Below are 27,321 nucleotides of genomic sequence, written 5' to 3' on the forward strand. Positions count from 1 at the left end.
TAAAAATGGGATCTAAAAACCCTTTAATACAAGCCCTTTAATACATCCCAGTAAAACTAAAATAAAGTGAAAAGGTCATGAAAACACATTTTCATATTATGGGGCAGATTTATTAAGCCTTTTGAAGAGATGAAGTAGAAGGAGATAATGCACCAGCCAATCAGCTATGTTTGAAATATGACAGTTAGGAGTTGATTGGCTGGTGTGTTATCACCTTCCATCGTATCTCCACTTTATTTCTTCACCAGACTTACTACATCTGCCCCACTTATTTAAAAAAATAAATGGACCCCTAAATCACTTTGTAGAAATATCACAAAGTAATATATTCTCTAGCAGATTTATAAAAAGGACACATTTATCTTCTTCTGTGTTCTTACCTTAATACATTGTAATCAACTTTTATTTTAAAGTGTCTGTAGAGGCATAAAAGATGGAATATAAAGAGCCGGAGTCTAAATCACACATAATTTGGAATATGGGCAAATTTAGCTAGTTCTAGCACATTGGGCCTTATCCAGACGTGGTTGGAGATGCTAATGCTGGCTTACATAGATGATCTGATATAAGTAGACTCCTCTCCGTACTAGCATCCTAAGATGCAGCATCGCATCACCTGTGACACCATTGGCCAGCTGCACGACCAGTGGGGTTGAGTCAGAACTGTGGCAAGATACTCATAGAAAGTGCAGTGTTCATATAAATAAATCCTATATCTGTGACTGTGCAGTTTTGTGCAGGGTTTGTATAGCTCATAATTACTTATACTAGTCTCATTTTACATATATTCCTTATGCTTGCCCTGTCCCATCTGCAGCTAAGCTGCGTTTCCAGAAGCAGGTACAGCAGATAAGAAGCATATCCCAGCTTGGTCGTGAGAAAGAACCGACAGATCCCTTTGTGCCCCGGTTATCTGGACACCACAGAATCTCACCTCACAGTAATGAGTCTGAATCAGGCAGCCAAGGATCATTAACACCAGTGACTGGAACCCAAACTCCAGAAGGATCGTGGACAGACTCCAGACCATCCACTCCCATAAATGCAAACAGTACACCTACCGCATCTCCACTGAGGCTCAACATCCCTAGGACAATGGGCAAGAGCTGGAGGAATTCTACAGAGGGCTCTCTATTGAGTCCCAGGAGCCATAGTGAAACTGAGGGGTCAGGTGACACACGTGGTCCACTTACTCCCAGATCTGCAGCCCTACTGTCCCCTCGGCCCTACCACAAAGTAACTCCATAGGTCTGGAGAGCGCTAACATATAGCAACCTAATGATATGACAAATAATTGCTAAGTGCATTATTGATGACAGGGTGGGTCCTATATACAATACTGGTTTCGGTAAACAATTTTGCACCCTTAATCAAAAACATTGAAACATCATTTGATATGATTCATTTATTTGCAAAAAAATGTATTCTACTAGTACACCAATATGGCTGAAGGAATCATTGAAATGAATGAAAACATAATGACACACAGACACACATTGGTTGTAAAACAACTATACAGGATGCTGACAATTCAAATGAAGGTTAGTGTGACCTGTAATTACTGTGTTATAGAAGTGGTAAGAACCAGGATGTCAACACACACAGTGCTTTTACAGCTGAAGCGATCTCTTGTGACAGCGAATTTCTCAATATGGAGCCTGTTTATTATTTATCAGTCTTTTTACCAGATAGATAACGCTTAGCTTTCCATTACATAGCAGTCATTTTTCCCAGCAAAGTGCTCCCCCCCCCCCCCCCCCCCCCCGGCTGCAGTTTGGAGGGACGCTCCCTCAGTCAAACGATTAAGTGATACTAAATATTTGCAGTTTATGGGTGTTTTCAAGGTATACGCAGAAAACTAATATATTCCATAAAAGTCAAAAAACAACGTACACAAGCAAAATGAAGTAAAGTTACCTGAAGGTGGAACCCCCTTTAGTTTCTTCTATTTAAGATATACAGTATATGTGTATACTTAATATTTTTATATATATATTTATTATAATCATTTTACACAGAGTCAGTTTCATTGGAACTATAATCTGATACTTTTGCATTTGTAGTTAGTACATTATATAATAGCTAAAGCTGAACACTGACTTCTTTAGTGGCCATTATTTACAATGGGAGTTACTGTAGGTGCCATAATGTATGAAGTTAGTATTTGGAGTGAAATTTTAATTGATTGTCTAAACTCAAGGTTACACTGCAGCATCACAAGCGTGTGTGTGTGTGTGGGGGGGGGGGGGGGGGGAGTACATTGTTATATAAGCAGAATGTCTATTTTTGAATTTTTTTACAATATACTGAAATATATTTATAGTTTGATGCATCATGCATGTTTATCTCATGTTTAACTCATTTTTGTTAAAATATAATAAAATGTTCAACTTAATATCAACCTTGAAATACATAAAGAGGAATATTGTTTTGCTGCGGTTTTACATATCAGTTTGATAGCAATTTAAACTACTATGGCTCTATAAAAATCAATTCATGATTTATGTGCAGTGGACTAAAAGAAGTGGTAAACAGTAAAGAGAAGGAAAAACATACGTTTGTACATAAATTATTTGTTTGCGGATTGGACTAGTAGGAAAATATTGTACAATTTGTGCATTATTTTACACCCGACCACCAACCCAAGAAATCAATCACAGAAAGGTACCTATAGGTTTATCTAATATGCCCTGATATTCAAAAGGTGAAATATTTTCAATTTTGAATCTTCACAATAGTAATTGTTCAGATTAACAATGGGGTGGATAGAACTACAGCTCCAGGCATCCACATTAAAATAGGCTCATCATCCAGACACAATCTGGCCACAGGGTCAGCCATAAACCATTTGTATTACAATCTTATTTCTAAAACGGTGCAGCCGAGTGACCCCAGGGCAACACAAGACTGAAAGAAATATATAGTGAAACAAAGTGAGGATAGGTTAGTGAGAGAGGCTGCTAAAGATAGCAGGGGTAAGTAAGTGAGAGGTAAAAAAATGAGAGATAAAGTAGTGAGAGGTAAAGGTGAGAAATTAATTACATTGAAATAAAACACACAATAGGGATGAAAGTGAATATGAAAATAAGTGTTAATTTGTGTTGCTTCTGAGGCCAAACAGCCACACCAGTCCAGGGGGGCCCACAACCCAGAAATGCACCCCCCCATCTGATAATCCATTAAACATTTGTGTAGGTCTCACCTTGCTCTGCATGCAGTCTAAGAAATGTCAGGAACCTAATTAAAACCAATATATAGGACAGGTGGGCGTGGGTGCTACCACCAGGCGCAAAAGGGGTCTCTGTCCTTCTAATGTGTATGGAAATACACGGCATTAGATATACAGGGGTGGGGTCCTGGGGTGCACACCAATTGAGAGGTGCGACCCTGCGGAGACCTTTCAGTAGAACTGCATACAAAGTCAAAGGTGCAGGTGCACAAATTAAACTCCCAATTTAAAAATTTAGCAATAAAATTTTGCATTTTTAGCGAGGTTCTTTGCTTATTTATGGCCATAAGTAACGGCTTGCCCACCGCGTCCAGGTGACCTTATTAGTCGGGCAAGTCCCTAACATTTTGGGGGGTACAAATCTAGGGCACAGGGCACCCCAAAACAATGACCCCAGGGCAACACAAGACTGAAAGAAATATATAGTGAAACAAAGTGAGGATAGGTTAGTGAGAGAGGCTGCTAAAGATAGCAGGGGTAAGTAAGTGAGAGGTAAAACAATGAGAGATAAAGTAGTGAGAGGTGAAGTAGTGAGAGGTAAAGGTGAGAAATTAATTACATTGAAATAAAACACACAATAGGGATGAAAGTGAATATGAAAATAAGTGTTAATTTGTGTTGCTCCTGAGGCCAAACACTATATATTTCTTTCAGTCTTGTGTTGCCCTGGGGTCACTTGGCTGCACCGTTTTGGGGTGCCATGTGCCCTAGATTTGTACCCCCCAAAATGTTAGGGACTTGTCCGACTAATGAGGTCACCTGGACGCGGTGGGCAAGCCGTTACTTATGGCCATAAATAAGCAAAGAACCTCGCTAAAAATTCAAAATTTTATTGCTAAATTTTTAAATTGGGAGTTTAATTTGTGCACCTGCACCTTTGACTTTGTATATAGATCCACAGGTTGTCTGAAAGACATGAACTGTTGATAGATTTTGAGGACAGGTTTGGTCACCCTTGATGTATGGTGGTATGCCCGGAAATCTTCCGGGAGAGCCCGCACTGGCAGCGCAGCTCAGCATGGAAAATTTCTGAGCATACCACCGAAGGGGTTAAGGTACAAATGAATCATAGAAATTATGATTTCTAAACAATCCACTGTGTTTACTGTATTTGTGTTTTGTTAACAGAAACAAAGCCTACAGTATTTGACATACATTTTAAAAGAGGACAAATACCAATGTTATTAAATGGAATTTAATATGGCAAAAAAAGTCACAATTCCTATTGAATAAGACGGATAACAAACTGATTTACATAAATAGACATGCAGAACAGTTTTTATTCAAATAAAACTAGAAAATAGAAACTGTGGTAACACAGTCACACACTGGGCCTTATTCAGATCTGAGCTCAGTACAAATTTGTTTTGAAAATGGGCAAAACCATGTGCACTGCAGGTGGGGTAGATGTAACCTGTGCAAAGAGAGTTAAATTAGGGTGGGGTGTGCTGAAACTGAAATCTAACTTGCAGTGTAAAAATAACGCAGCCAATATTTACCCTGCTCGGAAACAAAATAACTCACACAAATCTAACTCTCTCCGGACATGTTATATCTGGTCCACCTGCAGTGCACATGGTTTTGCCCATTTTCAAAACAAATTTGTACTGAGCTCAGATCTGAATAAGGTCCACTGTGTGTGGAATTCTGCCTCATGGGTAATCATTTGAAATTAACTGAGCCTCATCTGCATACTGGCACCCAAAATATGATTTTCATTACTTTCTCAATTCTAGTTAAAAAATCTCCAACAACCCCTCCCCCACAAACATGTACACACATATTTCCTCCTCTTTCTGAGTGGCCTTATGGAAAGTAGTTTACTAGTATTTTGATTTTTCTTTTTAATGACTAGTTTTCTGGTTGTTTTAACAGTGATATGTACAACTCGTATAACTGTCTAATAAAACATTATTGTTTTAGTAGAACTTCCAGTATATATGGATTTCTTAGGATTTATAGTTGAAACATGCTATTAAGTGTTTAATAGACTGTAGATTGGCATAGGGATCTCACATAGGAGGTTATTCTGGTTGGTGCTCACTGTTGCGAATTCACCACGATGAGCGATGTTTGGCGACTGCGCATATTCTTTTATGCGCATGTGCAGCTGATTGGTGTGAGCGGCCATGGTGAATTGACTATTCGCCGGCCACTCGCACACAGCGAGTGGTCACGCCCATGGGAATGCCCAGCATGTCATGGGTATCCCCATGAAAACACTGGGCGTTCCCATGGTATTTCGCCAATGACGCAGGTGCGGGGGGCAGGTAGCTGATGCCAGTGTATGTCAGCTGCCCGCCGACCTACCGCAAAAGGGCACCCGCAGTCCTAACACTACACGCGCGCAAGCTGTTGTATAATTGTTGGGGAGTACAATGAGGGGTACATTTTTCTAAGGCTTCAAAAAATGAAAAGAGATGTTGCCAGTAGCAACCAATCAGATTCTGTCTATTATTTTCTAGGATGCAATAGAAAAATGATAGACAGAAACTGATTGATTGGCTGCTATGGGCAACATCACCTCTTTTTCTTTTTAGAAGCTGTAGTAAACGTACCACTTACTTTCTGTTACATTGTAGCCAGGCATCATCTAGGTAATTCCACCCTGCATGCTAGATAACACTGTTTAATCCTTTGGACAGGGATATATATACAGTCTCTGTATATCTCATTCTTACCATTTGTAACCAGTTACAATCCCGTCCTAGCCTTTGGTACTGTTGTGCTACTTTGGTGACTATTAAATGATTGCCTCAAAGTTAAGGGTGTGATATAGAGTGGAATGCAATTTTGCACCCAAATAACAAATGTAAAATATTCCTGGAAAAACCCTGCATATGCACCAGGTTTACGCATACTTGACTACACTCCCAGGTGGCTGTGAGGATTCGGTATGAAATCCCGACGGTCAAAACTTGTTATTGAATATGTGGCCCAATTTCATAGAATGTTGCAGGCAGCAATCACATATAGGGCCTGCGTCATGTTAGATAAGTAAATAAAAAAAGCAAGCAACTGGGCAAACCATGTTGAACTGCTGGTGGGGCAGATGGCACAGTGGTAGATGTATGATACTGGCACATACCGTGCCAATATGGCTCTTTCTGCTTTGCCTCTTTACCATGACGAAGCGGTAAAGACTAGCCAGCACTAGACAGAGCATCAGCTTAGTGTTTTTGTGCCGTGTCTCTAGTCAAGCCAGCTCCACTGGGCATGTGTGAAATCTCACGAGTCTTGCAAGATCTACCGTGTAGCCCCCTGCTGCAGTGTATGAGCAAGGACACCTGCAGCTGTCTGAATCAATAGCTGCAGGTGTCGCGGCCATCAGTGTTACTGATCATTCATACACGACCCTGTCTGTTGGTGGTCAATACAGCTTCTCACATAGTAGAGAAGCGGTCTCAGTGCACATAACTTGTGCTAATACCACTTTGGCCCCACAACAAGTCTTCTTACATCAACACCTGAAATCTAAATTGCAGAGTAAAAATAAAACTATCGGTACTTGTGAAGTATCACGGCTCCCACGATGCCCATCGTATGCAAAAAAATCGCATGCGATTGCATACGATTTTGCACTGAAAAGCATCCAAATGCATTGGAATTAGTATTAAACATGTTCAATGGCCCCCAACTGGCATTTTTGAGGCTGTACCACCCCCACTATCAATGCGAACCCGAAGCGTGGCGAGCGGCGGCGGTACGCGTCCTACGACCTTTTCATACCCCCACTATCCACGTCGGCGTGGAGTTGAGAATAGAAAGTGTGGCGAGCGCAGCGAGCCACCGAGCCCGAAGCGTGTCGAGGGGACGCGGATACCTTCACAGGTATCCGCGTCCCCTCACGGGCTTCACAGTTGTCCGCGTCCCCTCGCGGGGCTCGCTGCGCTCGCCACACTTTCTATTCTCAACTCCACGCCGACATGGATAGTGGGGGTATGAAAAGGTCCTAGGACGCGTACCGCCGCCCCTCGCGGGCTCACTGCGCTCACCACGCTTCGGGTTCGCATTGAGAGTGGGGGTGGTACAGCCTCAAAAATGCCAGTTGGGGGCCATTGAACATGTTTAATACTAATTCCAATGCATTTGGATGCTTTTCAGTGCAAAATCGTATGCGATGGCATGCGATGCGATCGCATGCGATGCGATTGCATACGATTTTGTAAAAAAACGGCCAAAATCGGTAAAAATCACATCACATCGCATGCCATCGCATGCCACTATATATGGCATGCGATGGGAGCCGTGATACTCCACAAGTACCAAACTATCTAATGCCGTGTACACATGGCAGCGATATGGGCTGATATCGCTGGCAATATGGTCGCTGGCGACCATATTGCCAGTGATGAGAGTGTGCCCCGGCGATAAATCGCCGGGTGTGCACTCCTGTTTTTAGCCCGTTACAATTGCTGGTCACAGGAGCTTGCTCCTGCGACTAGCTGATTACCTCTGTGGCTCCCCTGGCAGAGGTTTATTTTCATCAGCGATCATCTCTGGTCGCCGATAAAAAGGAGACATTGACCGATATATCGCTCAGTGATATATCACTCGGAGATATATCACTGGGCGATATATATCGCCCCGTGTGTACGCACCCTAACATGTGTTGGCTACCTGCAGAAACAACCAGTATTATCTCTACATAGAGAAAACATAACCCACCCAAATTTACATTTCTCTACATATGTTACACCTTGAACCTGCCCTACCTGTCCTGTAGTACAGCATGGCTTTCACTTAGTTTGTTTTTTTGCTGTACAAACATAATTCAGGCCCTTTTTCTCTAAAGTACACAAAACAGAATTTCAGAGAGCGAGTGTAGGTGGATACACACCTAACATGGCCGCCATGTATACATATTGTTTGACAGGTGCAAGGAAAGGAAGCATTAATAGCAAGGGAACATATTTACAGTAATTGGAAACCCAGCAGCTCATGTGAGGCAGATAAACATTACAGCATCAAATATGTTTTAATTTATAATAGGTTCTTCTTGTTATATATAACATTATATAATATGTACACGCATATCTTTCACAGATTAATCATTTGTCCAGAACTGTCAGCGGCGTAACTAGCGCTCTGCAGCCCTAGTGGTGGCGGGGGGGAGCAGGCGCAACCAGTGTGCAGTGGCACGGTGCTCATGGAGGCTGCCAGGCAGTGGCTGAGAATAAGTGAGCCGCTGCTGCATGGATAGGCAGTACAGCGCCTGTCAGGGATAGCGTGGTGCTGTGCTCCTCTCTGGGTTCCCTGGCCGTTTTTACAGGGAAGCAGTTTGTCCCACTGTTGTCACACGGGGGGAGGGGGGGCAGCATTGACGTGCTTCGATCTCCAGCAGGGTTCCGTTTATGCTCTTCCCGATAGCAGACAGCATCCGGTCGGCTGTACTGCAGGCTGAGGAGGGTCGCATTTGCGGACATCAGCCGACCCACTGCAAAGAGATTGCGGCTTCTTCCCGGACCTTCTGGTGAGTTCTCCTCATCTCACAGTGCCACACAGAGCTCAGGCTGCTAGAAGGCGCATCTCCTCACCCCCACATAACCACATAAGTGGCTGAGCCTGGAAACTGCATAAGGGCAACACACACCAGGTTGAACTGGGAGACAGCTGGACTGTCAGCTTTATTATATATACCACAGATGCAAACTTTGCTAGCACCTTTATTGTATGCAATCCTGCCACTATACAGGGCCCTTATCTACCATCCCTTTTGCTTTAAACGCATAAGATTGAATAATATTTAAATGTAGACCCGGGCACGCCCTGAGAGCCACATTACACAGGGTTACAAAATCCCTTGTCTGTCCATATTGAAATTACTACTATGACACCATAATATTACCAATGGATGTCTAAAACCTGAGGTGATCAGTCCCGCTGTTTCTCCTCTGAGTCCAGATCACCCGTTGCCATTGGATGCCCGCCTGTGCCCATGCTGCTGTATAGCTGACAGCAGTAGTAGACTGACAGTGACTGGAATAAGATGGGGCCACCGCATTACAGTACTATAGTGGGAGTATGTGCCTCTGATTTCATGGGGTTTGCCCGGGGTTATTACTGTGATGGCCAGGCCTGGCTTAATGTGTAACGGGCATTACGGGTGGTGGGGGGCACCAGAAACTCTTTTGGCAGGGGGGGAGCAAATTTTATAGTTACGCCACTGAGAACTGTAGTCCGATAGATTGAGCTTACTGCATTCCACATGGAATATACTTTGTATCTCTCTACTAGCTGTCATTAAAAATATAAATGTGTCCCAGGAACCTGTATAAAACTACACTATGGGCACTGTTTATTTATTTACAGTTTCTTATATAGCGCAGCAGATTCCGTTGCACTTTACAATAGTAGACAGTGATAAAACAAACTGAGTAACGACAGACAGACTTGGAGGTAAGAGGGCCCTGCTGCAACCTCACAATCTATAGGGACATAGGAGGGAAACACAAGGACAGGCACCAGTAATAGCATAGCAGTCCCACCAAGTTACAAGTCCAGAAGGGAAGCTAAATAATACATAAGTGCCTCAGAGAATTATGCGTGTAGAACTTAAATATGATAGGCTTGCCCGAAGAGGTGAGTTTTCAGGGAACGCTTGGAAGTTTGGAGGCTAGTAGAGAGTCTTATTGTGAGTGGAAGGGCATTCCATAGGATGGGAGCAGCCTGATGAAAGTCCTGTAATAGTGAATGGGAGCTAGTGATCCGTGCAGAAGAGAGACGCAGATCATGTGCAGAGCGGTGTGGTCGAGGTGGGAGATATTTTGTGATAAGTAAAGAGATATAAGCTAGTGCAGTATGGTTAATAGCTTTATATGCGAGTAAAAGTGTTTTATATTGAATACGGTAAGATACAGGCACTAGCTATAAGGTATCTGTATGTCGTGTATTAATGTCTCTAAGCATAGATGTACATGACATTGATGTCCAAAACATATTATTAACAAAGTATGGGTACTGTATTTTCCCAATCTAATGAAATAATTCCTTTTAAAGTCCTTTTGTAGAGGTGACAGTGTGTAGCGAGTAATCCAAGTGAATCCGTGTGTGACTAGAACCAGTAGCAATTCCTAATTATACAGAACAGCACTTCAAGTTCAACTCTGTAAATTCTCTTAATGTTAGTCAGGAGTCTTAGATAATCTATACAGTGCCAGCTGCAGAATATCCTCTACAACACATCTGGCTGGAGAACATGCCAGTAGGAACACTCTATGGGTGCTTTCCTACACATCTCCTGCCAGTGAGATTTTCCAGTTTCTGATGTTCCAGTCCCAATCAACACACGTCCAAGAATTCGAGCACGGTTGTAAATGCGGCCCTGAGAAGGAAGGAAAGAAAAAACACGACATTTTGAATCATTTGTGCAACCCTACAAATCATTTGGTTTAGCAAATATAATCTGAAAATTGAAGACTATAGAAACATAGAATTTGATGGCAGATAAGAACCACTTGGCCCATCTACACATACACATACACACTAGGGTTAATTTCTGTCAGGAACACATTATCTGACCTGTATAGTATAGTATAGTGAGAATATACAATCTCGAGACAGTTAGGCCACTGGTGGGAAGGGAACTGAAACCATGACCACAGTGCTGTGAGGCAGTAATACCAATCATTACACCATCCATACTATGCAACTTCAATTTCCCACCCACTCTGAAGTGCCCTCGACCACCTCTCCATGGGCCTTATTCTGGTCGATGCGTAATTTTCCGAATCCTTTCGGAAGGAGTTTTTTAGCCGTCTGCGCATGCGTAGGCAACGCTATGCGCATGTGCCACGCACTCTCTCTGTACTCGTACTTACTAATATCGTACAGAAATGTGCACCGCATTCATCGGGCGTATTATGGGCGTCATTCGAAAGTACACAGGGGCGTAGTTTCAAAGTGGGCTAAACTGGGCGTAAACATGGGCGTACACGAGGGAGTGCACTAATTCTGGTAGGCGTGCATTCGGACTGAACACCGACTGCAAACGAACCAAAAGGCAAGAAATATGCGGTGTCCATAAGCAAGTATTTCTTTGCGGACACCACTCGGTCATGCGCTAGGCATTCGGATCGCCCAATTAGTACTCCCGCACCTGAACCAATGTCACCTGAACACAATACAATCCACTCCTCTACTCATTACTCATTAATTACACTCTTTTCATTGCTTCAATTGGAAACCTTGCAGCTTAAATGGACCATTACAAAACACACAAATCTATGCTGAAAGCACGGCTGCATTTGTTACACACATTTACACTGCAAGCAATGGACAAAACTTGCTATCACTAATATAAATATACATGTCACTTTTACATTCACCAATAACATCGGTGCGTACGTGCAGGTTCCCGTCTGTTCTGACGCGGTAAGACCGTGCAGACGCTGTAAGACCGTGCAGAATATGTGTGTGTCCACCGCACACGCAAGGTTTGGATGTCGTCCATAAACACACCCTCTTCTTAAAGTGTGAGTCCGTCCGAATGCGGAGGACCGGTGGGCGTTTCTTCCTACCATGTCCGCACAGCGTGGCGTGCGGACCGCTCCGAAAGAATTCGGACATTTACGCACCAACCAGAATAACCTCCCATGTGCCTAGACATGTATCACCAAATACAAGGCACTGTAATTGTGCTGATACAGACGCATAGGTTTTCACTTTGAAAAAGCTGCTGACACAGCAAAACACATTGGTTAACTCCAAAGGTCCACAGTTCTAATTCACATGGAGGATTGCACCCTCCACCAAGCATCCAGCCAAGAGACTCCTCACCATTCAGCTGCAACACTACTGGGAGCACTACATAGTGAGGCACCATAGGAACAGATATGGACAGCATAAAGGTCCATTGGACTTACGGGTGAATATACCTTGTTATGAAGGACCTAAATGTGTCTCCATCACAATTACTTAATTATATCATTACGTCTTTTAACTTTACAAATTTATTTTTTCTTTATTATTAAACTGAGGTTGCACTACCTGATTTTTAGCGCAGTTATCCACATCTACCCTTTTCTTTTTTACGAGTGACACCCCAATTTTATTAACTGCAGCTTGGCCACATATGAGAACTTGTTATGAATATCCTCTTGCATATTTTATGCCTCTGCAGGTTTCTAGGAATGGAGATATTTAGGCTTTTCATTTCCTTACAACTCACCTGCATCACCAAGAATTCTAGATGTAGCGTTTGACCCTGTACAGACTCCGGAGGAACATCAAATAAAAACGGGGCATTCCACACAGGACAGGACCCCGACACAGTCCGTGTCTCTTTCATATCCACTACCTGGTTCTCCTGAATCAGCCGTATACAGACAAAGTGATCTATATTTGGGACAGACGAGACACAGAGATTATTAGTACTATTATTATTTATTCAATTATAGCTCTGTTTAACAATATGGTGCTGTTCTATATATTTATGTCATAAAGGGGTTAATTTATTATTTATCAGGTTTTAGACCCGATAATTAGACTTTCTTATCACAGTTATCCACAGCAATAGGAAAATGACATCCAGGTAAAGGTGGTCTGATAGGCGTTCATCCTTCCTATGTGTAAGATCTACATAGTTACATAGTAGGTAAGGCTGAAAAAAGACTTGCGTCCATCTAGTTCAACCTGGTATAGATATCCATTGCTGATTTGGTAGGTTCTGGTATTTTACAGACAAATTATATTTCTTATTTGTACCCATGGATGTTTTTCTCCAGTAAATGTTTGTCCAACTTTGCCTTGAACGCATTTAATGAGCCAGCCGTTACCACCCCTCTGGGAAGAGAGTTCCAGAGTTTGACTGTTCTGACCGTAAAGAAATTCTTTCTACTAGCTGGATGAAATCTTTTTTCTTCTAATCTATACTCATGCCCTCGCGTCCTAGATTCCTTTCTAGTAGAAAAGAGGGTGTGTGACAGTTCCTTATATTGGCCCTTGATATACTTGTACATGTTGAGCATGTCCCCCCTTAAACGTCTCTTTTCTAATGTAAATAGTCCCAAATTGCTTAATCTTTCCCCGTAGCTTAAATTCTCCATTCCCCTAATAAGCTTTGTTGCTCGCCTTTGGACTTTTTCTAATTCTATGATGTCCTTTTTATAGTGTGGGGCCCAGAACTGCACTCCGTACTCGAGGTGAGGTCTCACCAATGCTTTATACAGTGGCATAATTACCCTTGAGTCCCTTGTTTCCATTCCCCTCTTAATACATGCCAGACTTTTGTTGGCCTTTTTTGTAACTACATTACAATGGGCACTACATCCTAGTTTGCTGTCTATTTGGACTCCTAGATCCTTTTCAAGTATGGAATTACCCAGTTCCTCTCCGCTAAGGTTGTAACTTGCACACTGGTTGTGTCTCCCAAGGTGCATAACCTTACAATCTCCCATCTTATTATCTTTTGAAGATAGGATATTGCTATGGACAACCAATCAGATTATATTTTCTTCTAGAAGTTGCTAAATAAATAAGAATAGATCCTGATTGGTTGCTATGGCAACTTCCCATCTTCAATAGAACTTCCATTTTAGTAAATTTACCCCACTGAATTAGTGATCACTTTACGCCTACTGTGCCTGAATGCTCATCCGATAGCATGCGGGTGAGTGGCTATTTACATGGAGAGATCCAGAGGATCCCTCTCCAAGTAAATTATGTGATAGGTAGCTTACAGGCTACAATGGGTAAATCTCACAAAATAGCAGCCCCCTTAGAAACTTATTGGTGCTGTTATTATGGTCCAAAATAGGGACTGCAGCAGTTCAGAAATATCTGCTCTAGAACCCCCTGTAAAACATCCAAAGGATGGACATTGTGCAGTAATAGGGATGTTCCTCAAAATGTATTTAATAAATGTGCCCATAAGTTTCATATAATATGTCCATACAGATGGAGCGGGCTTCGCTCTTGCAGGGGATGGAGGAAGAATCGTCAGCCGCCATCCCCCGCCAGCCGCCATCTGATCTGCGAAAGGGGACACGCGCGCACGAGATACGCGTGCGTCCCCTTTCGACAGCGCTTCCCCCGTGTCCCCGCCGGCTTGCCGGCTGTCACCCAGGGTCCCCACCGCCTCCCCGCTCTCCCATCTAACCCTGTCCGTCTCCCTGAAGCGGAGACGGACAGGGTTCCCGTCGCCCCTCCGCCCGGAAACTGAGACGCGCGCGCGTCTCAATCAGATGGAGCGCCTCGCCGCTGGCGTATCACCAGCAGAGACAATCTGGCAATTCACCAGCAAGAGGGAGGCTGGCTCCATCTGTACGTTACTGAGCTCAAAATGAGTTTCTGACGCCTTGGGGATATTTGCTTAGGGATTTTAGTTTATTTATTTACAGTTTCTTATATAGCGCAGCAGATTCCATTGCACTTTACAATAGTAGACAGTGATAAAACAAACTGTGTAACAACAGACAGACTTGGAGGTTAGAGGGCCCTGCTGCAAGCTCACAATCTATAGGGACATAGGAGAGAAACACAAGGACAGGCACCAGTAATAGCATAGCAGTCCCACCAAGTTGTAAGTCCAGAAGAAAAGCTATATAATACATAAGTGCCTCAGAGGGATATGCGTTTCTGCATATCTTAAATATGATAGGCTTGCCTAAAGAGGTGAGTTTTCAGGGAATGCTTCAAAGTTTGGAGGCTAGAGGAGATATAGGTAGCAAAGTGAAAATTGTACCTAAGTTTAACTCTACATGAGCCCCAAAGTATTTAACAAACAAAAACTAAAAACTCCACCACTTCACCTACTACCTGTAACACAGGGGCACCTGCATTGTCCATAGTGACCATTCGCCAGCCCTGACCAAGGTAAGGATGAACAACCAGTGGCATTACTATATATATATTACGGTAATAACAGCATAATCATGAATTTAAGCATTAACAATCTCCTGATCTGTTTTAATATGTGCTTCCAGAAGAAGGGGGGGAGGGGGGATTTGGGAATTTTTTTCTCGCACAGACTTAGAGGTCCATATTAAATGTCCATTTATTTGCCAACATATAATAAAATTCTGGTGACAGTAATGTCACTATTTTCCTAGTTGGCGGTGCTCCCATGAGTCATAATAACAGTTATATACAAACAAAGAGACAAGATGACTCTCTTTTTTGGGGCACTCTTTCTTTTTTATTTAATTATAATATTTATTTTCTGAATATATTTCGCGATCTCACGGTACTATGAGGGTCAATATTAGAAACAGACTATGCGGTGGGACACTTAATCACGTCAAAAAAGTCAAAAAGGTAAAAATGTGTCAGTATGGGATGCTTAATGTATCATAATGTTTCTGGATTATTATAATCCATCGAGACATCAATTGCTCCCCACTGAATTTTATATTTATGTGAATCAATTATGTGACTCAATAACGTGAAGTGAAAAAATCAGAATACAAATAAATATATATTTTTTAAAGTTTTTCAAATGCAATTAAAAATATGGCGAAATATTATACATCATATTGTCGTGACTGCTAGGGTATTTTAAGCCTATCATCATTTGTCTATACATTTATACGCATAATTCCTGATGTCAAATCTAAATTGTTAAAGAGAGAGGAGGAAGAAAGGCTCGCTGTCCAATACCCCAGTGGACCTTTGACTCAGCCGTGTGTCACTTATGGACAGTGAACGGAACTGAGGGATAACCACTATACGGGGTCAGGGCTAGGCAAGTGAAGGAAGATACAGGGATCTGCTGTCACTGCCAGTGTTCAGTGGCGCCCCTGTTGGTTTCCCAGCGCAAGGGTTCACCCTCTGAGACCGACAGTAATGAGAGTCCCCTAGCGGAGGAGAAACAGAGACAGCAAAAGTATTCAATTAGTCTCACATTAATGAACTTCAATATTCCATTTTAAGCTGCTCCTTTCAGTTTCTCACATATATTCCTATAACAATCCTATTTAGGAAAATATAACTGTCATGGATTGCCTTTACTTAAACATTATGCCAAGTACAGCCTACTCCTTTCCACATTGCCACTTTACCCAGTTGAGCGAAATAAAAGTATTGCATGCATCAGTTTTTTGTCATATATGCAACTTAGCCTTATGATGATCAAACCAGCTTCCTCTCTCCGGACACAGGATTAGAAATACGCCTGGCTAGTTCCTCCCCATGTGCAGCATGTCACCATATGTAGCGTGGAACACGCGTTTCGCCCTGAACGAATGGGCTTGTTCACCCACGTAATGTGTCCCCAGCTAGTCTGTCATTTTATAGCGCTGTGTTTCGCGCTCCGTTCTGAGAGCCGGAAGTGACGTTCCGGGATCTCTCAGTACGTGGCGTCTGTTCATTGGGACGCCCGCTGTCACTCACTGATTCTTGTGCGGCGTCATGGATTCTGTGTGCGGGGAACCATCTGTCCCGTCTCCTATTGGTTGCTATACGTCACTGCGTGCTGACGTATGTCTCCTGGAGTTATTCCTCTGACGTTGGTTGCCTAGTGACATGTAAACATGTCTATACTGCGGCAGCATCTATTCCTGTTGGTGACTATGTTACTCTGCGTGTTTGATGTGTGCCTCCAGTCTGACGCTGGTTGCCTAGTAACTTATAAGCACATCTATATCACAGCGGCATCCGATGCAATTATCTGCTGATTAGGACCTATATGGTGGTGTATATGCTATTTGATATATAATTTTCTCTTCATTACTGATGCCTTCTATAGCTCCGTAAATATAGCTATCGTTTATAACCTAACTTATTCTTATGATGAAGGACTATCTCACTCCATATTTTGTATTGGTTTATTATTTTGCTGTATAATTATAATATTAGAACTAAAGAAAAAAGAAAAAAGAAAAAAACGAGAAAAACCAGATCCCAGTAGGTTATAATACAGTGATGATCTGTATATATAGTGAGAATACCGTGATTGTCTTACTTTACGTATTAAAAATGTATTGATGTGTGATTATTTGTGTATATATTTTTTTTATATTTCCAGAAGGAAGAATATGAAGCAATAAAAGAAATCAGAGATTGGGACGAAATACAAGTAAAACCATCTGATAAAGGTGGGAATGTTGTGCTTTGGCCAACTATAATGTATACAAAAGAAGCTAAAAGACAATTGGAGGATGTGAAATGCTATAAACAACTACTATTCAATCCAACTGAGAATTATAACACCATACTCAATAGAATTTTGGATAGAGCATTAAGAAACGGCGTGATACTTAAACAGGAATATGAATATCTAAAGGTTGAGTATCCAAAAACTCTGACTTTCTACCTTCTACCGAAGGTTCACAAAAACCTTTTGGAACCACCGGGACGCCCAATTGTCTCTGGGATAGGGGGGATATCTGAACACCCGAGTGTGTTCATAGATCTACACCTGCGACATCACGTCCTGGGTCTCCCTTCCTGGGTCTCCCTTCCTATCTTCAGGATACATCAGATGTACTCCGTAAACTGAACGACATCAAGTTGGAAGAAAACCATATTTTGGTAACACTTGATGTAGAATCGTTATATACGAGTATTGAGCACAACATAGGCATCAAAGCCGTAAAATACTTCCTACAAATGGAAGGCCATACGGAATTTCATTCTTTTATCATTGAGCTCCTGGAGTTCGTCCTATCTCGAAATTATTTCACTTTTGGAGACAGATATTATTTGCAGACTCGGGGCACGGCAATGGGGGCGGCGTGTGCCCCGACGTATGCAAATATATTTCTGGGATGGTGGGAAAAGGAAACAGTGTTCGGTGAAAACAATAGTCTATATACCGACCACGTCATTGCATGGTGGCGGTATATAGACGACATCCTGTTAATCTGGTAAGGAGACCAGGATAAACTGTTACAGTTTATAGAAACACTGAATAAGAATGACATCAACATCAAGCTTACCCACCACATAAGTAAAGAATCAATACCCTTTCTCGACCTTAACATCTATAAACATCTGGATGGAACCCTCCACACACAATTATATAGGAAAGAAACCTCCACAAATTCTATTCTTCACCAAACAAGTGCTCACTTCCCGCCCACTGTACAAAATCTCCCCAAAGGGGAATTCCTAAGGCTAAGGAGGAATTGCTCGGACAAAAAAGTCTTTGAAGCACAGGCACAGGAATTGACAGCGCGACTGAGAGAAAGAGGCTACAGTAAGAGGTCCATCAAAAAAGCCCAAAGAGAAGTCTCCAGTACAAGAAGGGAAGCACTTATTTTCACAAACAAGAAGAGAAAAGAGACAGAGAAGATCAGATTTGTGGGTAAGATCTGTGAGGAATGGAGGGAGATCCAGTCCATAATCCAACGACATTGGTCAGTCCTGCTTCTTGACGAGGACCTTAATAAAATTCTGGATCCAAAAGTGGCAATGAGCTGGCGACGGTCTCCCAATTTGAGAGATCAGCTAGTACATAGCCACTTCTTGAACAAACCACCGAAGGTGGAAAAAATAGTAGGTTCCTTCCCCTGCGGAAATTGTAAAGCGTGCAAATTCATGCATAAAACCAATCAAATAAAGGATAGATTCGGTAAAAACATCAAAATCTGAAACTATATCAACTGCAACACAGTCGGAGTAATATACTGCATCGAATGCAAATGCAACAAGAAGTATGTAGGAAAGACCACCAGGGCACTTAAACAGAGAATCCTTGAACATGCTGGCACAGTAAGAAATGCTAGAACTGATTTGATGAAATGCAAAAAATTAACATCTGTGGCACGGCATTTTCATCATGAACATAACAACACGTTTGAGGGAGTGAAGGTATATGGCCTAGAGAAAGTGACCCTGGGGATAAGAGGTGGAGACCTACAAAAAACTCTTCTGCAAAGAGAGAGTGAATGGACCTTCAGGCTAAATGCATTGACCCCAAATGGCCTCAATGAGTGCATTAACTACCAGGTATTCATTTGAGGATCCAGATGGATTAAGAATTCCGTGAAAAAGAAACCAAGGATGTACATGCTAAGAACTAATATGTGGATGAGATGCATACCATCCATAGACATATTAAGATCAATTTTCCCTATACATTACAAACACTCCTCCCCGTTAATACCAATATTATAAAAGTAACTCACAGGATCCTACAAGAACCATATATAACCAAGGTATATGTAGTAATACACTATATTTTCCTTATCTTAATACAAAGACAGAATATAACAATAATTTAATAATTACAAACTCCTAGTATAAATTAAATCCCAGTACACTTAGTCACCTAGAAGTGTATTAGTATTCAACAATGCCTCCCCTTTCCCCCCCCCCCTTTTTTCCCTCCACAGTATGTTATATGTAGTAATTTTAATTTGCAGTGGTTTTAGCACGCCCCCCTTCTTTTCATAATATTTTGTTCAATTAAGACACAGAATTAATTTGGCACTTATGTAACCGATATCACAATACATAAACATATACACAAATAATCACACATCAATACATTTTTAATACGTAAAGTAAGACAATCACGGTATTCTCACTATATATACAGATCATCACTGTATTATAACCTACTGGGATCTGGTTTTTCTCGTTTTTTTTCTTTTTTCTTTAGTTCTAATATTATAATTATACAGCAAAATAATAAACCAATACAAAATATGGAGTGAGATAGTCCTTCATCATAAGAATAAGTTAGGTTATAAACGATAGCTAAATTTACGGAGCTATAGAAGGCATCAGTAATGAAGAGAAAATTATATATCAAATAGCATATACACCACCATATAGGTCCTAATCAGCAGATAATTGCATCGGATGCCGCTGTGATATAGATGTGCTTATAAGTTACTAGGCAACCAGCGTCAGACTGGAGGCACACATCAAATACGCAGAGTAACATAGTCACCAACAGGAATAGATGCTGCCGCAGTATAGACATGTTTACATGTCACTAGGCAACCAACGTCAGAGGAATAACTCCAGGAGACATACGTCAGCACGCAGTGACGTATAGCAACCAATAGGAGACGGGACAGATGGTCCCCCGCACACAGAATCCATGACGCCGCACAAGAATCAGTGAGTGACAGCGGGCGTCCCAATGAACAGACGCCACGTACTGAGAGATCCCGGAACGTCACTTCCGGCTCTCAGAACGGAGCGCGAAACACAGCGCTATAAAATGACAGACTAGCTGGGGACACATTACGTGGGTGAACAAGCCCATTCGTTCAGGGCGAAACGCGCGTTCCACGCTACATATGGTGACATGCTGCACATGGGGAGGAACTAGCCAGGCGTATTTCTAATCCTGTGTCCGGAGAGAGGAAGCTGGTTTGATCATCATAAGGCTAAGTTGCATATATGACAAAAAACTGATGCATGCAATACTTTTATTTCGCTCAACTGGGTAAAGTGGCAATGTGGAAAGGAGTAGGCTGTACTTGGCATAATGTTTAAGTGAAGGCAATCCATGACAGTTATATTTTCCTAAATAGGATTGTTATAGGAATATATGTGAGAAACTGAAAGGAGCAGCTTAAAATGGAATATTGAAGTTCATTAATGTGAGACTAATTGAATACTTTTGCTGTCTCTGTTTCTCCTCCGCTAGGGGACTCTCATTACTGTCGGTCTCAGAGGGTGAACCCTTGCGCTGGGAAACCAACAGGGGCGCCACTGAACACTGGCAGTGACAGCAGATCCCTGTATCTTCCTTCACTTGCCTAGCCCTGACCCCGTATAGTGGTTATCCCTCAGTTCCGTTCACTGTCCATAAGTGACACACGGCTGAGTCAAAGGTCCACTGGGGTATTGGACAGCGAGCCTTTCTTCCTCCTCTCTCTTTAACAATTTAGATTTGACATCAGGAATTATGCGTATAAATGTATAGACAAATGATGATAGGCTAAAAACACCCTAGCAGTCACGACAATATGATGTATAATATTTCGCCATATTTTTAATTGCATTTGAAAAACTTTAAAAAAATATATATTTATTTGTATTCTGATTTTTTCACTTCACGTTATTGAGTCACATAATTGATTCACATAAATATAAAATTCAGTGGGGAGCAATTGATGTCTCGATGGATTATAATAATCCAGAAACATTATGATATATTAAGCATCCCATACTGACACATTTTTACCTTTTTGACCTTTTTGACTTTTTTGACGTGATTAAGTGTCCCACCGCATAGTCTGTTTCTAATATTGACCCTCATAGTACCGTGAGATCGCGAAATATATTCAGAAAATAAATATTATAATTAAATAAAAAAGAAAGAGTGCCCCAAAAAAGAGAGTCATCTTGTATCTTTGTTTGTATATTAATATGTGCTTCCTTCAGCATTTAGATTGGGGAAATAAATTCACTGATATGTTATATTTGTACAAAATGTCAGAATGACCGATATGATTTGCTGTGGATGTGTGCTGCGTATATGTTCTGTCTAGGCTGCCTCTTACCTGGGGCTCCTGGTATTCGTGTCAGTTTAGCCAGATTCTCTGCCTTCTGCACCATCACTTTGATACGACTGGCTGCTGCCTGGTGCTGTAGAAGGACCAGTATCTGTCCAGGAGCCTTGCTAGTAGATGTGGGAGGGGAGAAGACATCCATAGTGCTCAGACTCTACAGAGACCGAGAAAGAGGTTACCCGCTGTTGGTATAACATTTTACTTTCAATTATGTTAAGGTTCTAAAATAGGGCCTATAGCACTTATATGAAGGCTATGTAAATATAATAGAGAATGAGGCAGATATATCAAGAAAAGGTGCCTATAGCTACCAATCAGCTACTACTGTACCTATCATTTTATAGATTGTACTTGATAAACACTTTCTCAAAGCTGATTGGCTACTATGGGCCACTCTTAAGAGGGCTGGAAACATTTCTCCCAATTATGTCCATCAGCTTTCTTCCATGTTATTTCTGGTATATTCCTTAGCAAAATGCATTTTACAAATGATCATAAAATACAGCTTACTGTACAAAACATACAAATAATCATCACTAAACCAATAATATGTAGGTTGGTGTCACTAAACTTAGAGGCCAAAAAAACGCTTTTGTGAAATAATGGAGTTTCCCAGAGTTTATGGACCAGACTATTGGATTAATGACAAACATATGTTGAGGAAAAAATAGTGATTATCTCCACAAGCATTTGCACAGTATATTTTATTTGTGTCTTGTACGCACTATGCAGTAGAGCGCTTGGTGTTTATGTATAAGAGTATATTACTCTGCTTTTAATACTTTATTGATATATATGAGTGTGTGTGTGTGTGTGTGTGTTAATGTCAAGGGAATTGTTAAAAATATAAGGTAATAGAATACTTGTGGCTAATTGCCCAATCAGAAATGGAACATTCTGTATAACTACCGTATTTATTAAGCAGAATAAACCCCCCAAAATCGCAATTTTTCCCTTTTTGCAAATATTACCATGTCTGTCCATGTAGTTTCTGTTTATACTCCAATCGTTTCACACATTCATTTTAAAATGGTCAGGATGCCTGGCCTGGCATTGCCAATTTTAAGTGCTGTGTTCTCTTTTTTTAATTGTTATGTTATACGGTATGAGTTATAGGTGATTATTTATGAAAAAAGCAAAGCTGCAGTTAACTAAATGTCATCTAACTAACAAAGCCCTTGGTAAAGCTGCAACCAGGTCTCTGCAGTGTGATTCGTTAGGTGAGGTTCACACCTGACTGACAAGTCAGTGGACGTGCTATTGCATTGACTGAGTGGCACGTAGGACCTTATTCTAGTTCACTCTTTCTGACAAAATCCTTCTGTTAAAGTCGAGTTGCACACACGCCATTTTAGGATAGTATGGCCGCCATTTTGGTTCGCAGAGTTGCGCAAATAAAGTTTCCATACCCGAGTCTGTGTGACAAAGTGGACCAGAAGCGCAGCCATACTATTACACATAAATTCATAATAACATACTTACACTAAATAAAATATAGTTAAAGGTTTAGAGCACCACACATAGCTTAGTTAGCATTACATACATCCGTCTGTATGATGTTTAGTACCGTTACGTTCCGTTTCTTATGCGCAGTATTCCGGTCATTGCGAATATTTCGCAATCCATACGGTCCGATAGTTATGAACAAAATCCATATTCCCAAGACAGTTTCTGTTAAAAAGTGTATAACAAAGGAATCTAGTTGTAACCGGTTCTTACTGCTATTTACAACCCCTGACGACGATACCAACAGACAAAGGACTCCAAAGTTCACCTTCCCCCTGCACCTTTGCAAACCAGTTGTATTACTTTATCTCCTTACTTCTATACTGTGGTTGTGTCTGTTATTCGCATATAGCGATAAGGTATATTACGGACACTGTCCTAAAAGGTATATTCGCAGATTAGAGTCAGAGTACTGCGAAAGGATCTCTTATTAAGGTATTGGTTCTTTGGTGTATAATATACAATAAAGGTACGCTACGCTGTGCTACGTTTTGTTCGCACGTAGCTAGGTATAAAAGGTACGCAGGTCACGGACATACTACGTAACCTGAGCTTTTCACTTATTGTTTCTTTGGTCATATTTAATCGCCATTAACAATTGGGGGCTGCGTCCGCCGGCCGTTTCACATTCTAGAGCTCAGTACCGCGGCTTGACCTATACCAGCAAAAGGGTGGAAGTATTTATTATCCATTGCTGGATAGGCCAGGTCCGCGACGGTGCGGGGTTCGAGAAGTGCTAGCGTTGAACCCGAAGTTCAATAAGTGAAATCCAAGGAAACATTAAACCACGTGTTTTAAAGCATATCTAAGTGTTCAGTAAAGTAAACTGTACTTCTGCCTGCCACAAGTAGTTTAACGGGGTATAGTGTCTTGAGTTGCTTGTTCATTACAGTATATGTGCCACGTGCGATAAAGTTCGCACACGTGGAGACAAAGGCCTGTGTTTTATTATAGTACATAGAGGATCCCCTCTGTGCAAAACTATAACTTTTAGTGTTAGTTACTGCAGGGCCAGGGACTCCGCCACGTGGCGATAAGTTCTGGGCCTTTTTACAGTAACGTAAAGCGTCTATTGTGTATTACGCAAGGTGCGCGCGCACGTGATCACATCGGGGAAATTTTCGCATCTTTGTACGTGATTTATGGATTAAGTGCGGGATTCATTTCGCATCTTGATACGTAACTTTCGGACGAAGTTAAGGGATTTATTCCACATTTAGGCGCAATTACTGCGTATAGCGAAACCCGAGTGCAACCTTGCAAATACACTGTAGAACACGTGGGTGGCCGATTCATCGGCGGCCTGTGAACAGGTTTAACAAAACACACGTACACACGTGGCTGTTCACTGGCACTGCACATGCAGCACACATAGGAACTCAAAGGTGAACAGTGTTAAATCACTAGCTTTATTTAAAACAGTATAGTAATATACTGTGGATAGAGCGGTGATTAATAAGAGAAAATAAGTTTTTCTTTTTGTTCATTTTCTTATAAACAAGCAACTCAAGCATTATTTTAATAGATTCCTATAGCTATTTAAAAGGGGATTTATACCTGCATAAGTACCTAGTGAGAAGCTACCAGCCTGGGAAGATTTTTCTGTACAGAAATATTTCAAATATAAGCATAAGACCAAGGTGTAACTAGCATCCAGTGTGAAACAAAACTGAGGTGAACGGGTGTGTGACGGCACGACTCAAGCGCAGTGTAGTCCAGTGTAGGACAGTCCAGTGTAGGACAGGGTGCACGTGACGACGTGCCCATAGGAACTGCCCCTTCCGTGGAACTACCTATTTTGATCCACTGGGAAAGTACAAGAAGCTAAATCGGAACCCAGTGATCCGATCAGCTGCTTTAGAAATACCAGTTTTTGGGGGTACAGGAAAAACAAGTTTTGCTGTGTCCTGGAAAAATTGCCGCACCTTGCAAGTTGGCTAGTAGTTCGCTACTAGTTGAAAGACTTGGTGATTGAGTATTATTGCCTCGTACCCTTCGCGCCTCACTTGATTGTGGGAACGTTCTAGGTCGCTGAGAAGTGAGTGTTTGGGGAGCTCTCAAGAAGTAATAACCCACCGGTGTCTACTAGCTGTGAACGTTTATTCCTGTAATTATGGGTAATAACGGGTCACGCAGTGATAACGTGTCAGTTAGGGAGGAAGCTAGTCGACCTAAAGGGTCGGCAGCCTTCATTATGTGCTGTAAGCACGGTGAACGAGCAGTTGTTTACCAAAAGAAATGGAAAAAGATGACACAAGGCAGCAAGTTAGAATTTCCCAGTGTTGGTAGCTTTGATCCAGAAATCTTATCGGCAGTAAAAGATGAAATATGTCTACTCTCCAGTCGTAAGAAGAGAGTGAAGCACATAGAAATTCTTAAATTGTGGCAGAAGGAAGGGCAGGAACAATGGGGAATCAAATGTCTGGCAATACCAGATACAATCAGCCACAATAAGAATGCAGCCGCTACCGCTCCCCCACCCCCATATGTGCCGAAGGGGTTAATAACTAATAAGCAAGACATGAGTAATAATGTAACAGTTGCTAACTTGTATCCTGTCTTATCCCCCTATGAGGAAACCCGAGAAGAAAACGAGCAGCTGTTGGCACTGGCCGTCTCCCATGCAATTAACATGATTGAAGGAAAGGCTGAACCAGCAAAACCTGCTGCTGGGGCCCCTACACAGGGAGAGGAGACGGCTGATGCCAACAGCATAGTCATGGACTCAGGTAAGATAGCACCACATAGCACAGACACAGACGACTCCCAACCAGGTCCCAGTAATGCGGATGTGGTACAAACATACCCTGTACGCACACTGGAGATGTGTGATGACCTGGAGATGACCATGCTAAACCCATGGACACGGTTAGAACTGCGGTCCATCATCTCAGATTTCCCTGATCCTAGGAAAGATCTGGCCCTAAGCCAGAAATTTGTAAGGGATCTGTGAAACTCTGATGAACCCACCAACAAGGATTGGAGAATCATGTTGAGGGCCTGTCTCCCTACCCACATAGACATCCCGAAATTCATTCAGGATAGTGGGTTGAGAGTGGACAGGGAAATAAATGATGAGATCAACCAGGAAAATATTCGCCTAATCAACTTACAATTGGGAGTATATTTTCCTGCGGCAGTGGAATATAGCAAGATATTCACCATCAAACAAAAGGATGGTGAAACCGCTGGTGATTATTTCACCAGGGCCTTGAAAATGGTATCAAAATACACTGGTGTCTCCGAGCCTAAGGACAACCCCCACCTGAGGGAGATGATTGTCTCTGTGCTGGTGGAAGGGCTTAAAGAAAATCTGAGAGCCAGAGTCCAAACATCTTTCCCAAATTGGCGTGGAATGACTGTAGATGCCCTACGGGAATCTGCCATGGACCACGACCGTAACATTAAGAAGCACAGAGAGCTACAAACTGATAAACTGGTGATGGTTAGCATCCAAGCTTTTACAAATGTCCCAAATAAAGCTGCATATCAACGAAACACCAGAGACACAGGTAGAAAGCCAATAATTTGCTACAATTGCAATAAGGAAGGACACTACTCAGCACAATGCAGGTCAGGAAACCCCAGGAGTTACAAAACACGTAAGCAAGACTGGGAGCCTCACCAGGGTGAGACACGGAGATACCCAACCCCTAGACAATGGGAGGAGACAGACAGGTCACGCAACATGCCTCCTCCCCATTTGATGGCTGACACTGTACTAAGGGCAACCCAGGTAAGACAATAGGAAACAGGTCATACCTGTATCCTACAGCCAGTTAGATTAACACAACACCTTAGAGAGGAACCTCAGGTAAAGGTTGATATAGCTGGAGTAAGGCAAACCTTTTTGGTTGATACAGGGGCGGCCAGATCTGTTCTCAACACTCCTCTTCACTTGGGTTTCACTGACAAATCAGTAGCAGCAATCGGGGTAACAGGAAAAATACAACATTACCCACTGACGAAACAAGCGGAGGTTACAATCGGGCCTCTGCATACCAAACATTCTTTCCTGTTGGCTGCAGCAGCCCCGACTAACCTCCTGGGCAGAGATTTACTATGTAAAATGGGATGTGTCATCTATTGCACCCCCGATGGGGTATTTCTGGACACTCCTAGAAATCTTACACATGAAGTGCAAGATATGCTGGACAGTCCTCAGAGGCTAAT

The 27,321-nt window shown here is 42.0% G+C and overlaps 2 protein-coding genes across 5 annotated transcripts in view; one reads left to right on the plus strand and one right to left on the minus strand.

The window, feature by feature from the left end:
* Positions 1-1,749, plus strand: part of LOC146074941 (uncharacterized) — a 104,880-nt gene extending 103,131 nt beyond the window's left edge. For all 4 annotated transcript variants that reach the window (XM_083183677.1, XM_083183678.1, XM_083183679.1 and 1 more), the window contains one exon: positions 818-1,749. In XM_083183677.1, the coding sequence (XP_083039803.1) occupies positions 818-1,248 (431 nt within the window). In that variant the 3' untranslated portion in view covers positions 1,249-1,749. The remainder of the gene's footprint in view (positions 1-817) is intronic.
* Positions 1,750-7,410: 5,661 nt separating this feature from the next.
* Positions 7,411-27,321, minus strand: part of LOC146074942 (synaptotagmin-4-like) — a 49,871-nt gene continuing 29,960 nt past the window's right edge. Inside the window, exons 3-5 of the mRNA XM_083183681.1 lie at positions 21,634-21,796; positions 12,399-12,565; positions 7,411-10,553 (exon numbers count right to left, since the gene is read on the minus strand). Coding sequence (XP_083039807.1) covers positions 10,404-10,553; positions 12,399-12,565; positions 21,634-21,796 — 480 coding nt within the window. The 3' untranslated portion in view covers positions 7,411-10,403. The remainder of the gene's footprint in view (positions 10,554-12,398; positions 12,566-21,633; positions 21,797-27,321) is intronic.

The sequence above is a fragment of the Crinia signifera genome, chromosome 4, assembly GCF_055691185.1.
Source record: "Crinia signifera chromosome 4, ASM5569118v1, whole genome shotgun sequence".
NCBI lineage: Eukaryota > Metazoa > Chordata > Amphibia > Anura > Myobatrachidae > Crinia > Crinia signifera.